The sequence below is a fragment of the Nicotiana tomentosiformis genome, chromosome 4 (genome assembly GCF_000390325.3).
Source record: "Nicotiana tomentosiformis chromosome 4, ASM39032v3, whole genome shotgun sequence".
Classification (NCBI taxonomy): domain Eukaryota; kingdom Viridiplantae; phylum Streptophyta; class Magnoliopsida; order Solanales; family Solanaceae; genus Nicotiana; species Nicotiana tomentosiformis.
Window position 1 is genome coordinate 103,017,775 of NC_090815.1, and position 13,032 is coordinate 103,030,806.

At 43.3% G+C, this 13,032-nt stretch overlaps 1 protein-coding gene across 1 annotated transcript; it reads left to right on the forward strand.

The window, feature by feature from the left end:
• The first annotated feature begins 10,698 nt into the window (after positions 1-10,698).
• LOC138910263 (uncharacterized) lies at positions 10,699-11,064 on the forward strand. The gene has a single exon (XM_070201492.1). The coding sequence runs from the start codon at positions 10,699-10,701 to the stop codon at positions 11,062-11,064; it is 366 nt and encodes a 121-aa protein (XP_070057593.1).
• Positions 11,065-13,032: the final 1,968 nt, after the last annotated feature.

The following is a 13,032-nucleotide window of genomic DNA, read 5'->3' on the forward strand; positions in this document are numbered from 1 at the left end:
TCTAATCAGCCCACACCTCTGGCTTCCTTGATCTAGCCAGGCCTCCCACAATTGTGTCACCCCCTCTCCCATCATCTGGGACCTCATCATCATCATCATCTAAATTGATTGGGGTAGCTGTTGTGGTAGGTGTTGTAGCAAGTGGGGAAGATGGTTTAGATGCCTGACTACCTCCCTCTGAGCCATCAGAAGAACAAGAGAAGGAGGTAGGTTCATTGACTAAACAGAGTCTATCGGGGAATTGTTGTGATTGTGCCTCCGGTTGTGGTTGTACAGAATCCCCCTCAGACATTTTCCGGGATATGAGGTATTCACTAGTGTCTGAGGAGTCCGGAGTTGGTCTACTGAGAGTAGTCTTTTTGCCCAAGACTTTTTGGACTGATAGTGACATGTTAGGTTTTCCTCTACCCCGGCCTCGGGAGGATTCTGCCCTCCCTTTGGAAGTATCACCTCGACCACGAGAACGCACCATTGTCTGCAACACACAAGTAGTGAAAGTTAGTTAGAATTGGGGTTCAACATGTGTTATTAAATTATAGTTGAAAAGAAAGACACTACTTCTCAGAACAGGGTAGCGCGGACCGCACAAAAGTGAGTGCGGCCGCGGACTGCCCATCACGGACCGCACATAAATAAGTGCGGCCGAATAATACCCATCGTGGACTGCACAAAATTGAGTGTGGTCACGGAGATCCCAGGTTCAGACTACTGGTTCTCTGAAGTTACCTCTGTGCGAACCGCATACATTTGAGTGCGGCCGCGAAAACCTATCGCGGACCGCACAAGATTGAGTGTGGCCGCATAATCGATTTGTTGGGTCTCTAAAGTTTAATTGTGCGTACCTTACAAAACTGAGTGCGGCCGCATAATACCCATCGTGGACCGCACAAAATTGAGTGCGGTCGCGGAGATCCCAAGTTCAGACTACTAGTTCTTTGATGTTACCTCAGCGTGAACTGTATACTTTTGAGTGCGGCCGCGAAGCCCTATCATGGACCGCACAAGATTGAGTGCGCCGCATAATCGATTTGTTGGGTCTCTGAAGTTTAATTGTGCGGACCTCACAAAATTGAGTGCGGCCACAAAAACCAACCGCGAATCGCAAAAAATTGAGTGCGGCCGCACAAACTTAGCAATGACAAGTACCTTCAACCTAGGGTATCACGAACCGCACAATTTTGTATGTGGCCGCAAACCCTAGCGCGGACCGCACAAAAATGTGTGCGACCGCGAAATTCAAATCAGAGCGGCACTAGAGTACGATTAATACTAGGGTTTTCACTAATTATGCCTGATTTATGGAAATTAAACAATAAAATCTACTAACCCCAGCCCCCATTATGCATTCAAACACTACCCACATGCTTCTAAGCAAGAATGAAGCATCAATTTGACATTTTTGGCATGAATCTAACCCTAGATTAAAAAAAAACTAAAATAAAGAGAAAAGTAAAGAAAAAGATAAAATTCATTCATTGAAATCAACATACCAGTACTGAAATGTAGTAGGAAATCAACACTTGATGAATATGGGATGAGATTGAAAACAAGAAAGAGTGCACTGTGCTTTAGTCTAGCTTGAGAGGTCAGAGGGTGTAAAGTGTGAATAGTCTCAAAAAGTCCTATTTATACTCTGACCATGTTGGTCCACCGACTTACCTGAGTGCGGCCACACAATTTTGGTTCGGTCCGCACTCTTTACCTTTTCTAACTCAGTAGCTGATTCAGTGACGTGGTCCGCATAAAAATGGTTGCGGCCGCACAATCTGTGCGGTCCACAAAATTTTGATCGAGGCCGCGAATCCTTAAGAGATTTTGTGAGGCCAAACTTCATAGAGTTGGCATTTTCCATCTTTCAGTTGTGCGACTGCACACAGAATTATGCGGCCGCGAAGGGCTTGTACGGTCCGCATAATTCTGGTGCGGTCCGCATAATTTTACCACTTGGCCAATTTTTGTCTTGTCAATTTTCTGCACTGCATACCCAATTCCTGCATACACTTCACAATCAGTTAGTCCAAAATAATGCCTAATCTAACAAGAAAATCAAAATAAAGAAAAACACATAGGTTACCTCCCAAGAAGCACCTGATTTAACGTCGCGGCACGACGCATGTTACCATCACTCATTTGAAATGGAGCAATGCCACAACGTGGCCATCATCAACCTTACCAAGGTAGTGCTTCACCTAGTGCCCATTGACTCTAAATATCTCACCATTCTTAATTTTCAAATCAAGAGCACCAAAAGGAGTCACATGTACCACTTCAAAAGGACCACTCCATTTTGATTTAAGCTTTCCCGGAAATATCCGTATCCGAGAGTTGAATAAAAGAACAAGGTCACGTTCTGTGAATTCTTTGTTCCGAATTTACTTATCACATAGGCACTTCATCTTGTCCTTATACAAGGACGAACTAGAGTTAGCATGGAACCAGAACTCATCAAGTTCATTCAACTACTCCACCCGAAGATTGGCAGCTACATCCCACCCAAGGTTCAATTTCTTCAACGCCCACATGGCCTTATGCCCTAATTCCACCGTAAGGTGACATGCTTTCCCAAACACCAACCAATATGGAGACTTACCAATTGGAGTCTTGTAATCTGTTCTATAGGCCCAAAGAGCATCGTCAAGTTTCCTTGCCCAATCAGTCCGATTTGCAATGATAGTCTTGGATAGAATACTCTTGATCTCCATGTTGGAGACTTCTACCTGTCCACTTGCCTGGGGGTGATAGGGGGTTGACACCTTGTGAGTGACACTATACTTGGAGAGTAAAGTATCAAAAGATTTGTTGCAAAAATGTGAACCCCTATCACTAATGATGTCCCTTGGGGTGCCGAACCTTGCGAATATGTTTTTCTTCAAGAAAGCCACCACACTCTGTGCTTCATTGTTGGGAAAAGCCACAGATTAAACCAATTTGGAAACATAATCCACAATAACAAGAATATAGATGTTCCCACACGAGCTCACAAATGGACCCATAAAGTCGATGCCCCACACATCGAAAATATCAATCTCTAGGATGGTAGTGAGAGACATCTCATTTTTCTTGGAGATCCCACCAACCCTTTGGCAATCATCACAACGCTTAACGAGCTCGCTAGCGTCTTTGTACAAGGTAGGAATCTTACGACCTTTGTAGCAGTTCTCGCCCCACCATGGTGACCACCATATAGGGAAGAGTGGCAAGCTTCAAGAATACACAATTGTTCTTCTTCTGGTACACATCTTCCGATAACACCATCAGTACAAATTTTGAAGAGATATGGCTCATCCAAATAGCAGTCCAGGCAGTCCCATTTGAGATTCCTCCTTTAGTTTGAGAAGAACTCGTTCGGAACAATGCCACTCACAAGATAGTTGGCCACATCGGCAAACCATAGCATCTTAGTCATAGAAATGCAAAGGAGTTGTTCGTCAGGAAATGAATCATTGATCTCAAGGCCATCATGTGGCCTCCCCTCCTCCTCCAATCGGGACAAGTGGTCCGCCACTTGATTCTCACTACCCTTTAGGTCTTGAATCTCTAGATCAAACTCTTACAATAGAAGTACCCACCGCATCAACCTTGCCTTAGAGTCTTTCTTGCTCATCAAATAAGGAAGTGCCGCATGGTCGGTGTGAATAATCACCTTTGTACCCATTAGGTACAGGCAAAATATCTCCATAGCAAAGACAATGGCTAGGAGTTCTTTCTCGGTCACCGTATAGTTGACTTGGGCTTCATTCATGTACTTGCTAGCATAGTAGACCGGATGAAAGATCTTATTAATTTCTTGCCCCAATACCGCACCAACTGGCACATCGCTTGCATCACACATGAGCTCAAATGGTAAGCTCCAATTTGGAGCGGTGATAATAGGAGTGGTAGTCAACTTATACTTGAGTAGTTCAAATTTTTTCATACAATCTTCATCGAAAAGGAACTTGTCATCTTTCTCCACGAGTTTGTACAAGGGGTTTACCACCTTAGAAAAGTCCTTGATGAATCGGCGGTAAAACCCCGCATGAACTAGAAAGCTTCTCACTCCCTTTACGAAAGTAGGGGATGGAGTTTGGATATCACTTCAACTTTTGATTTATCAACCTCAATACCATTCTTGGAAATCATGTGACCGAGGACAATGTCCCCCTTGACCATAAAGTGACACTTCTCCTAATTCAGCACCAATTTAGTTTCTTCACAATGTGTGAATTTCTTATCCAAGTTATCCAAGCACTCTTCAAAAGAATCCCCCATGACAGAGAAATCATCCATGAAAACCTCGAGAAAGTCCTCCACCATATCGGTGAAGATGGACATCATACACCGCTGAAAGGTTGCCGGTGCATTGCATAACCCGAATAGCATAGCCGAGAATGCGTAAGTGCCATATGGACAAGTGAAGCTGGTCTTCTCTTGGTCTTCAGGTGCAATAAGAATCTGGTTATATCCGGAATATCCATCCAGGAAGCAATAATAAGCACGTCCGGCTAACCTATCCAACATTTGATCAAGAAATGGAAGCGGAAAATGGTTTTTCACGTAACTTTGTTGAACTTTCTATAATCCATGCACACTCTCCACCCGGTGACAGTTCTTGTGGGGATCAATACATTTTTGTCATTTGTGATCACAGTCATGCCCTCTTTCTTTGGGACACATTGCACTGGCGAGGTCCACGAACTATCGAAAATGGGGTAAACCACCCCGGCATCCAACCACTTGATGATCTCTTTCTTTACTACCTCTTGCATGGCCTCATTTAATCGTCTTTGATGTTTCACTTAGGGTTTGGCATCCTCCTCCAAAATTATTTTGTGCATGCAAAAGGCAGGGCTTATACCCCGAATATCCGCCAATGTCCAACCTATTGCTTTCTTCCTCCTTTGAAGCACTGCAAGGGTGGCATCTACCTGCACGTTAGTTAAGCACAAGGAAAGAATAATAGGTAAAATGGAACAAGGGTCTAGAAACTCATACCTGAGGTGTAAAGGCAAAGGCTTTAACTCCAAGGTAGGAGGCTCCTCGATTGAGGGCATTTGTTGGTGGAGTCTTCCGGTTTTTGAGATCCAAGGAAAGTTTTGGGGCTTATACGTATATGATCCCATTACTTGCAAAGCATTGACACATTCTATAAAGCCTTCCTTCTCATCCTTATCATGATTCAACAACACAATATCCAAGGTATCTTCCACAATTATCACAGCACTTGTGTCATCAATAATTACTTCGGTCACAAGATCCACGAACGAACACACTTCGTTGCTATTTGGCTGTCTCATTGATTTACAAACATGGAACACCACTTTTTCACTCCACATCAACTAAGGCATTCCTTGTAACAAGGAAAGGTCTCCCCATAATGATTGGCACCTCGTAGTCAACCTCACAGTCAAGTATCACAAAATCTGCGGGAAGGATGAACTTGTCGACCCTAACTAACACATCATCGATTATCCCCAATGGACTTTTCATTGTCCGATCTACCATTTGCAACCTTATGGATATGGGTCTTGGTTTCCCAATCCCCAACATTTTGAACACAGAATAGGGCATCAAGTTAATGCTTGCCCCCAAATCACGTAAAGCTTTGGAGAAATCGACACTCCCAATAGTGCACGGGATTGTGAAAGCACCGGGATCTTCCAACTTTGGAGCCATGGAGTGAACCATAGCACTCACTTGATGTGTCATTTTGATTGTTTCACAGTTCATTGATCTCTTATTTGTTACCAAATCCTTCAAGAACTTGGCATATCCCGGCATTTGTTCTAAGGCTTCAACCAACAACACATTTATAGACAAACTTTTCATCATATAAATTAATTTCTTGAATTGATTCTCATTGTTTTTATTTTCAAGTCTTTGAGGGTATGGAGGAGGAGTCCTTGGCATTGGTACCTTAGCCTTTGGCACTACTGGTTCCGGCATGTCAGTCACGTGCTCCCTAGACGGGTTTACTTCTTCTTGCGTCTATTCCACATTTTCATCAATATCAATCCTTTCTTCTTCAACAGCTTGAACATCATTGCTTGGCTCATCATCATCTTGCACCAACACATCATCACCCACATGTCTTCTTTGGTTTGAGGTACTAGCAACTCCACTTCTCCTACTTCTTGTTGTCACGGTCATTGCATGCCTCGTATTCCCACCTTTTGGATTCACCACCGTATCACTAGGTAGTGTCCCCTTGGGGCGAGTATCTAAAGCTTGAGAAATTTGGCCAAGTTGAACCTCCAAGTTACGGATAGAAGTGTTGTGGGAGGCTAATTGGGCATAGGAGTCGGCATTTTTCTCCATCATTTGCTTAAACATGTTTTCAATCCGTCGCATTTCACTATTGGAAGAACTAGGACCTTGCGATGGATATGGAGGCAGGTTGTTTGGTTGTTGGTACATCGGGGACCCCCGATTTCCTTGATTTTTATTGTTCCAACCCCCTTGATTATTGTTGTTCCCCCAATTGCTTTGATTTTTGCCACCCCAATTACCTTGATTATTTTCTTCCCAATTGCCTTGATTACCCCAATTGCGTTGATTATTGTTATTTCCACCACTCCAATTTCCTTGGTGGCCTTGGTTGTTCCAGTTTCCTTGGTTTCCTTGTGATCTCCATTGTTGTTTATTTGGAGCATTGCTTCTTTGACCTTGATAATTGTTGACATATTGAACCTCTTCATATTGCTCATTTTATGAATCATCTTGATTATACCCACTATTACTGTGCTCAAATTGTTCCGGATAGTTTTGTACTTGTTGACCTCGTTGCCGTCTCTTGTATACCATCATGTTTACCCCTTCCATAGCATTCACCTGTTTCGACCCTTGAACTTGTTGAAGCTGAGCCTTGGCCAATTGGTTCATGGTGGTTATCAACTCCGCAATAGCTTGCCCATGATCATGTAGCTCCTTGTGTAGGTGAATAACATTTGGGTCATCCTGAGGAACATTGGCTCTACTTTTCCACGCCGAAGAGGTGTCCGCCATCTCATCCAAGATTTCACAAGCTTCAGCATAAGGCGTGTTCATGAAGTTACCCCAGCGAGTTGATTTACCACACACTTATTTGTTGTGTTGATCCCCCTGTAGAAGGTCTGTTGGATCATGGCCTCGGTCATATCATTGATCGGGCATTCCTTGACCATGGTGCGATATATTTCCCAAATCTAGTGCAATGGTTCATTGGGTTCTTGTTTGAAATCTAAAATTTCATCCCTTAGTGTAGCCATGTGCCCCGGAGAGAAGAATTTGGCAATGAACTTCTTGGCCAACTCATCCCAAGTGTGGATGGAATGATTGGGCAATCTCTCTAACCAGTCCAAAGCCTTTTCCCGTAGAGAAAAAGGAAACAGCTTTAACCGGAGTGTATCCTCGGTGGAATTTGTTTTCTTGCTCCCAAACAAGTATCGATGAAACCCTTGAAATGCTTGTAGGCATTTTGGTGTGGAGCTCCGGTGAAGAAATCCCGGTGCTCAAGCAGTGTAAGCATCACGTTGGTAATTTGAAAGTTGCACGCCCTAATCCGGGGCGGGACTATTGCACTTGCATAGCCCTCATTCGGCAACACCCGGTGCACTGCTCTTGGTGAAGGTGGGGGAGGGTTTGGGACATTATCTTGAGGCGGTCGGCCTCGCCTGCTTACTTGAGGCTCGGGATGAACCTCATCCACTTGATCATCATCTACCTCCTCCCCCAATGGTAAATTTTTGAGGGGCTCGTTTTTAAGGGCCATTTTGTACCTAAAAGCAATTCACAAACAAAATTAGTGATTCAGAAGGAAAGAAAGACAAAACATACAAATACCTAGATATATAGATAAATCTGTTTAACCCCCGGCAACGATGCCAAAAATTGATCGGGTCCAAGCCTACACTACTATTGAGTAGTGAGGGTGGTAGATGCAGTTTTAAACCAACTAGTTCGGGATCGAATCCATAGGGAGTTAATGTTTGGAATTAGGTTTATATCTAAGCTAGATGCGGGTTTTGAATCTAATTACTCTAAAGATTGCAATAATTGAAACTAAGGACAACTTTTTTGTTGTTGTTTTTCAAATGTTTAAAGAGACTAGGGTATTGACTTCTACCTAGGTGGATATCTAACGGGTAGAAAAATCTATGGCAAGCTTGATTAGTTGGGATTATAATATAGCTATCACACCTGGATACTCACTCTATACCTCTCGGTAGTTTGAGTGATTTTGCCCAATTTGGCTTTCTCAAGTCCAAATGGGCATTCATGCAAATCATATGATATTATCTCAAGTTGAGTATTACTATCTCTAGGTTTAACCCTTTAATTGGAGCTATTAATTTCTTGAGTTCACCCCAATTCCTTGTTAGCCTAGTTTTCCTAGACTTAATCCCTCATTCTCAAGTAGAGACTAAGTCATAAAGGCATGAATCAATGTTTGCAACCGTTAATTCTTGAGTTCTAGCAAGAACTAGGCTAAATATCACTAACCCATTCACATTCAAGCCCTAAAATCAAATACCCAATAAATACCCACACTAGGGTTGGGTCACAACCCTAGCTATGGGTTTAGCTACTCATGGAAATAACAGAAATTAAAGATGAAATGAAGATAAAATCCATAATATTAATTTATGGAATGAAAATCTAATGTTAAGAAGTGAATCTAGTATAAAATTTCCGAAAACAAAAACGTCAGCCATCTCAGGTGCTCATACAAAACATAACATAAACTAAAAATGACAAAAGTTCTATTTATACTAAGCTGAAAATATCTAACAAAAATGCCTCTGCGAAAGTTGTGCGGCCGCGTAATTCTGAGTGCGACTGCACTCTTACTTTCACGGCCGCATAATTTTGATGCGGTCCACGTTCTTCTCTTTTGTATTTGGGTTGAGCTAAACTTTCGCGGACCGCATAATTCTAAGTGCGGCCGCGCTCCAGATTATGCAGCCGCATAAAAGTGATGCGGTCCGCACTTTCTTGAGTTTAGCTTGAAATCAACTCTGTAATTATTCATCTTGCGGACCGCATAATTTCGATCGTGGTCACACAAGGGACTTCCGCGGCTGCACAATTCTTGTGCGGTCCACACTTCTCTCTTTTGCTCAAGTTGTCAGCTCTCTGAATCTCAGTCATCGTGGTCCGCATAATTTTAATTGCAGCCTCACACGGACTTTCGCGGCCACACATTTTTAGTGCGGTCCGCGCTCATCATTTATCCCAAAAACACACTCTCTGAATCTCCCTCCTGCGGACCGCATAATTATGATCGCGACACAATATTTGTGCGGTCCGCACTTCAGACCTCTTTGCCCAGCCTTTATTTTTGTTCAACTTTTGACTCCTTTGTGAGTTGATTTTGATTCCTTTGGCGCATTTTGAACAATTCCTGCAAGCAAGCATATTTCATTAGTTTCCGGTAATACCTTTAAGCATTTTTGTCCTAAAACACAAGTAAAAGAGAGCAAATAACAGATTAAAATCCCTACTTATCAGCGACATGAGGATCCCCAGGACTTTATTGAGTGGTACAGGGACAAACTATACAACATAAGTATATTAGAGTCCCACGGGGTGGATTTCACTACTTTTCAGCTGGAGGGCAGGGCCCGTAGATGGTGGCAGTCACATCTTCTTGGCAGACCAGCAGGTTCTCCTCCCATGACTTGGGATCAGTTTACACACCTTTTCTTGGATAGGTATACTCCACCCTCCCAGAGGGAAGAGTTGCGGTTTTAGTTTGAGCAGCTCCGACAAGACCAGATATCAGTGACCGATTATGAGACGAGGTACTCTGAATTGTCTCACCATACACTTATGATACTTCCTACTGAGACAAAGAGGGTGCGGAGGTTCCTTGCGGTGTTACACTTCGGTATTCGGGCCACTATGGCTCGAGAGGTTGAGATGGGGACCTCTTACCAGCTAGTTGTGGAGATATCTCGGAGGATTGAGGGTTATCGTCAGTGGGACTGAGAGCAGATGTTGCAGGACAAGCGGTTCCGTCATTCGAGAGGATTCAGTGGTGCTCTATCTGGGGGCAGAGGTCATTTTGGGAGAGGTCAGCCGAGCATGCCTACATATCCAGCACTGCCGCCTCCTCGGGGTGCTCCAGTTCGACCCTATTTCACTGCCATGCTAGAGAGTTCTTATGCCCACTAGCTATTCAGGGTTCTTCCAGTGGGTATTCAGGCTTCAGGTTAGCAGATCACCGTACCGAAAGGTTGTTTCGAGTGCAAAGAACTCAGTCATGTACGGAGGTTCTGCCCCAGGCTTCGGGGCAAGGCAGTGCAGTAGGGCCAGCAACCCATGATTACAGCACCTGCTGTCCGGCCGCCTAGAGGCGGAGGGCAGGCAGGTAGGGGCCATACTAGAGGTGGAAGCCAACCAGCTACAGTCCAGTCAGGTGGGGGCCAGCCAGTCGGCGCCCCAGCTATGTTCTATGCTTTTCCGGTCAGACTAGATAAAGTGGCCTCAGATGCCGTGATCACATGTATTATTTCTGTCTGCGGTAGGGATGCTTCAGTATTATTTGAATCAGGGTCTACCTATTCATATGTGTCATCTCTGTTTGCTCATTTTCTGGATGTTCCTCGTAAGTCCTTGGGCACTCCTATTTATGTGTCCACTCTTGTGGGCGATTCGGTTATTGTGGATCAGATCTATCGGTCCTGTGTGGTCACATTCTGTGGTTACGATATGACCGACTTTGAGGTCATCCTGGGCATGGACTGGTTATCCCCATACCACACCATCCTTGATTGCCATGCCAAGACTGTTACCTTAGCGCTGCCAGAGTTGCATAGATTGGAGTGGAATGATTCGTCTGTCAGTGCATCTGGTTGGGTTATCTCTTTTCTGAAGGCTCGACGTATGGTCGAGAATGGTTGTTTGGCTTATCTAGCTTATGTTCGGGATACTACCGCAAAGACCACGGCGATTGATTCAGTACCAGTAGTCCGAGAGTTCTCCGACATGTTTCCTTCTGATCTTCCAAGCATACCACTAGATCGTGATATCGATTTCTGTATTGACTTGGCTCCAGATACCCAGCCCATATCCATCCCACCGCACAATATGGCTCCGAAATAATTGAAGAAGTTGAAGGAATAACTTGAGGAGTTGCTAGAAAAGGGGTTCGTCAAGGATTAGTATATCACCTTGGGGTGCACCAGTCTTATTTGTGAAGAAGAAGGATGAGACTATGCGGATGTGCATTGATTACCGTCAGTTGAACAAAGTTACCATTAAGAACATGTACTCGTTACCGTGAATTGATGCACCTTAGTTTTGATGTTGTTTTGTGCATTCCGAGAGTTCGAGCGAGTCCGTTTTATGATTCCAAACTTGTTGGTACATTCGGGCGGGGACCCTGGGTGTTAAATGGACGAGGCTCGGATCAAGTTGTGGCTTTAGGAAAATGCTGAAGCTTCAGCTTCTGGTGTAAATGCACCTACGCTTGGCCAGCCGCAGGTACAAGCTCGCAGGTGCGAGCCACGAGCCGCAAAAGCGGACCAGCAAAGGGAGGCCAGTGACCGCAGAAGCGGGCCAGAGACCGCACTTACGAAGGCGCAGGTGCGAAGGCAGCCATCGCAGGAGCGGACAGCTTCGCAGGTGCGTATCTTTTGCCGCTAGTGCGGGTCCACAAGAGTGATCGCCTGAGCGCAGAAGCGAGAGAAGGCAGTCTGGCTTTGGTCCGCACCTGCGTGATTTGGTCCACATAAGCGGAACCACACATGTGGTAGTCGAACCGCAGGTGCGAATATCGCAGAAGCCAGACCACTTTATTTAAGGATTTACTAAGAGAAGAAATATTTTGGGTAGAATCAGGGTTACATGGCGGGAGGCCATCGGGAATGGTCTCGAAACGAAAGGATGGCAATCCCTTTAGCGTATCGGGGCCTCTGGACTTAAGAAGATGCCTATGGTTGTGTTCAGTTTTCACAAAGGTAATATGAAAGCCTTTGTGGTGGAGGATTTTGGCTAATTTTAACATAGGGTTAATGTGGGTTTGGGCAGGATATGGTATGCAAACTGCATGAGGCTTGTCTAAATCATTAGCGCTAATGGAACACATTCTTTAGTTTCCTTAGTTATCTTTCTTTCAAACAGAAATACGAAAGATTGGTATGAGTTTGGCAAGAGGATGAGGATGCATATATTTATAGACTGATATAAAAAGAGGCAACATCTTTATATTCCTTCCTAATTTACAATAAATCTTAATGTTAGCACTATGACATAATGGCCTTACTTTTGATATTGTCCACATCTGCAAGACATTTTGCTACAACATCATAATGACATAGTACTAACGGCGCGAAATAAGAACAACCCCACTACTTGGCAAGAATTGAATTGTCCACTGCGTTGCAAAATTATGGCCACTCCTCCAAAAATGTTAGACATGGGTATGCGTCTATTTTTCGGATACGCTAGCATTATTGACAAACATATCCCCCATTAACAAAAAGATTCAAGGTCACCGGAAAGGCACTCTCATTTCCACCCTTGCGACGGGAGATCGAGCCCTGCTTGGCACAAATATTTTAGAAGCTTTTCATTGGTGTATTTAACCGCTACAAATTTCTTTGTTTCTTCTTTGGTTTTATTAGTTTATTTTAAAATTTCTTTTCTCTCTTTTTTTACTTTAAACATTAAATATAAAATATATATATATATATAAAAAATTCTTTCACAAATCTATTTTTTCTTCGTGAAAAAAAAAACCCCCACTATTGCGCTTTTTCAACTCCTCCATGATTTATGAATAGATGATAAAAAAATTAATTTCTTTTCTCCAGGAGCACAACTCCGTAAATTTATTTGCCGAAACCAAAAAATATAAATAGAAATCCTTGAATACTGTTCTAATCAATGATGAAAGTTTATTTTGTTATCAAAATGCTCTAAAGTAGGACAATTGTATATAATATCGAGTGAGCTTAATTTTTATAAAAAATAGTAAATTGAATAATATGTGTAAGCTTAATATTTAGACTTATTAGTATAAGTTCTTGCATTGAATATCCAAATATAAATTGATAACGAGCCTTTTTC

Bases quoted from the DNA above. Each gene is read 5' to 3' on its own strand.
- LOC138910263 (XM_070201492.1), top strand. From the start codon at position 10,699: ATGGACTGGTTATCCCCATACCACACCATCCTTGATTGCCATGCCAAG.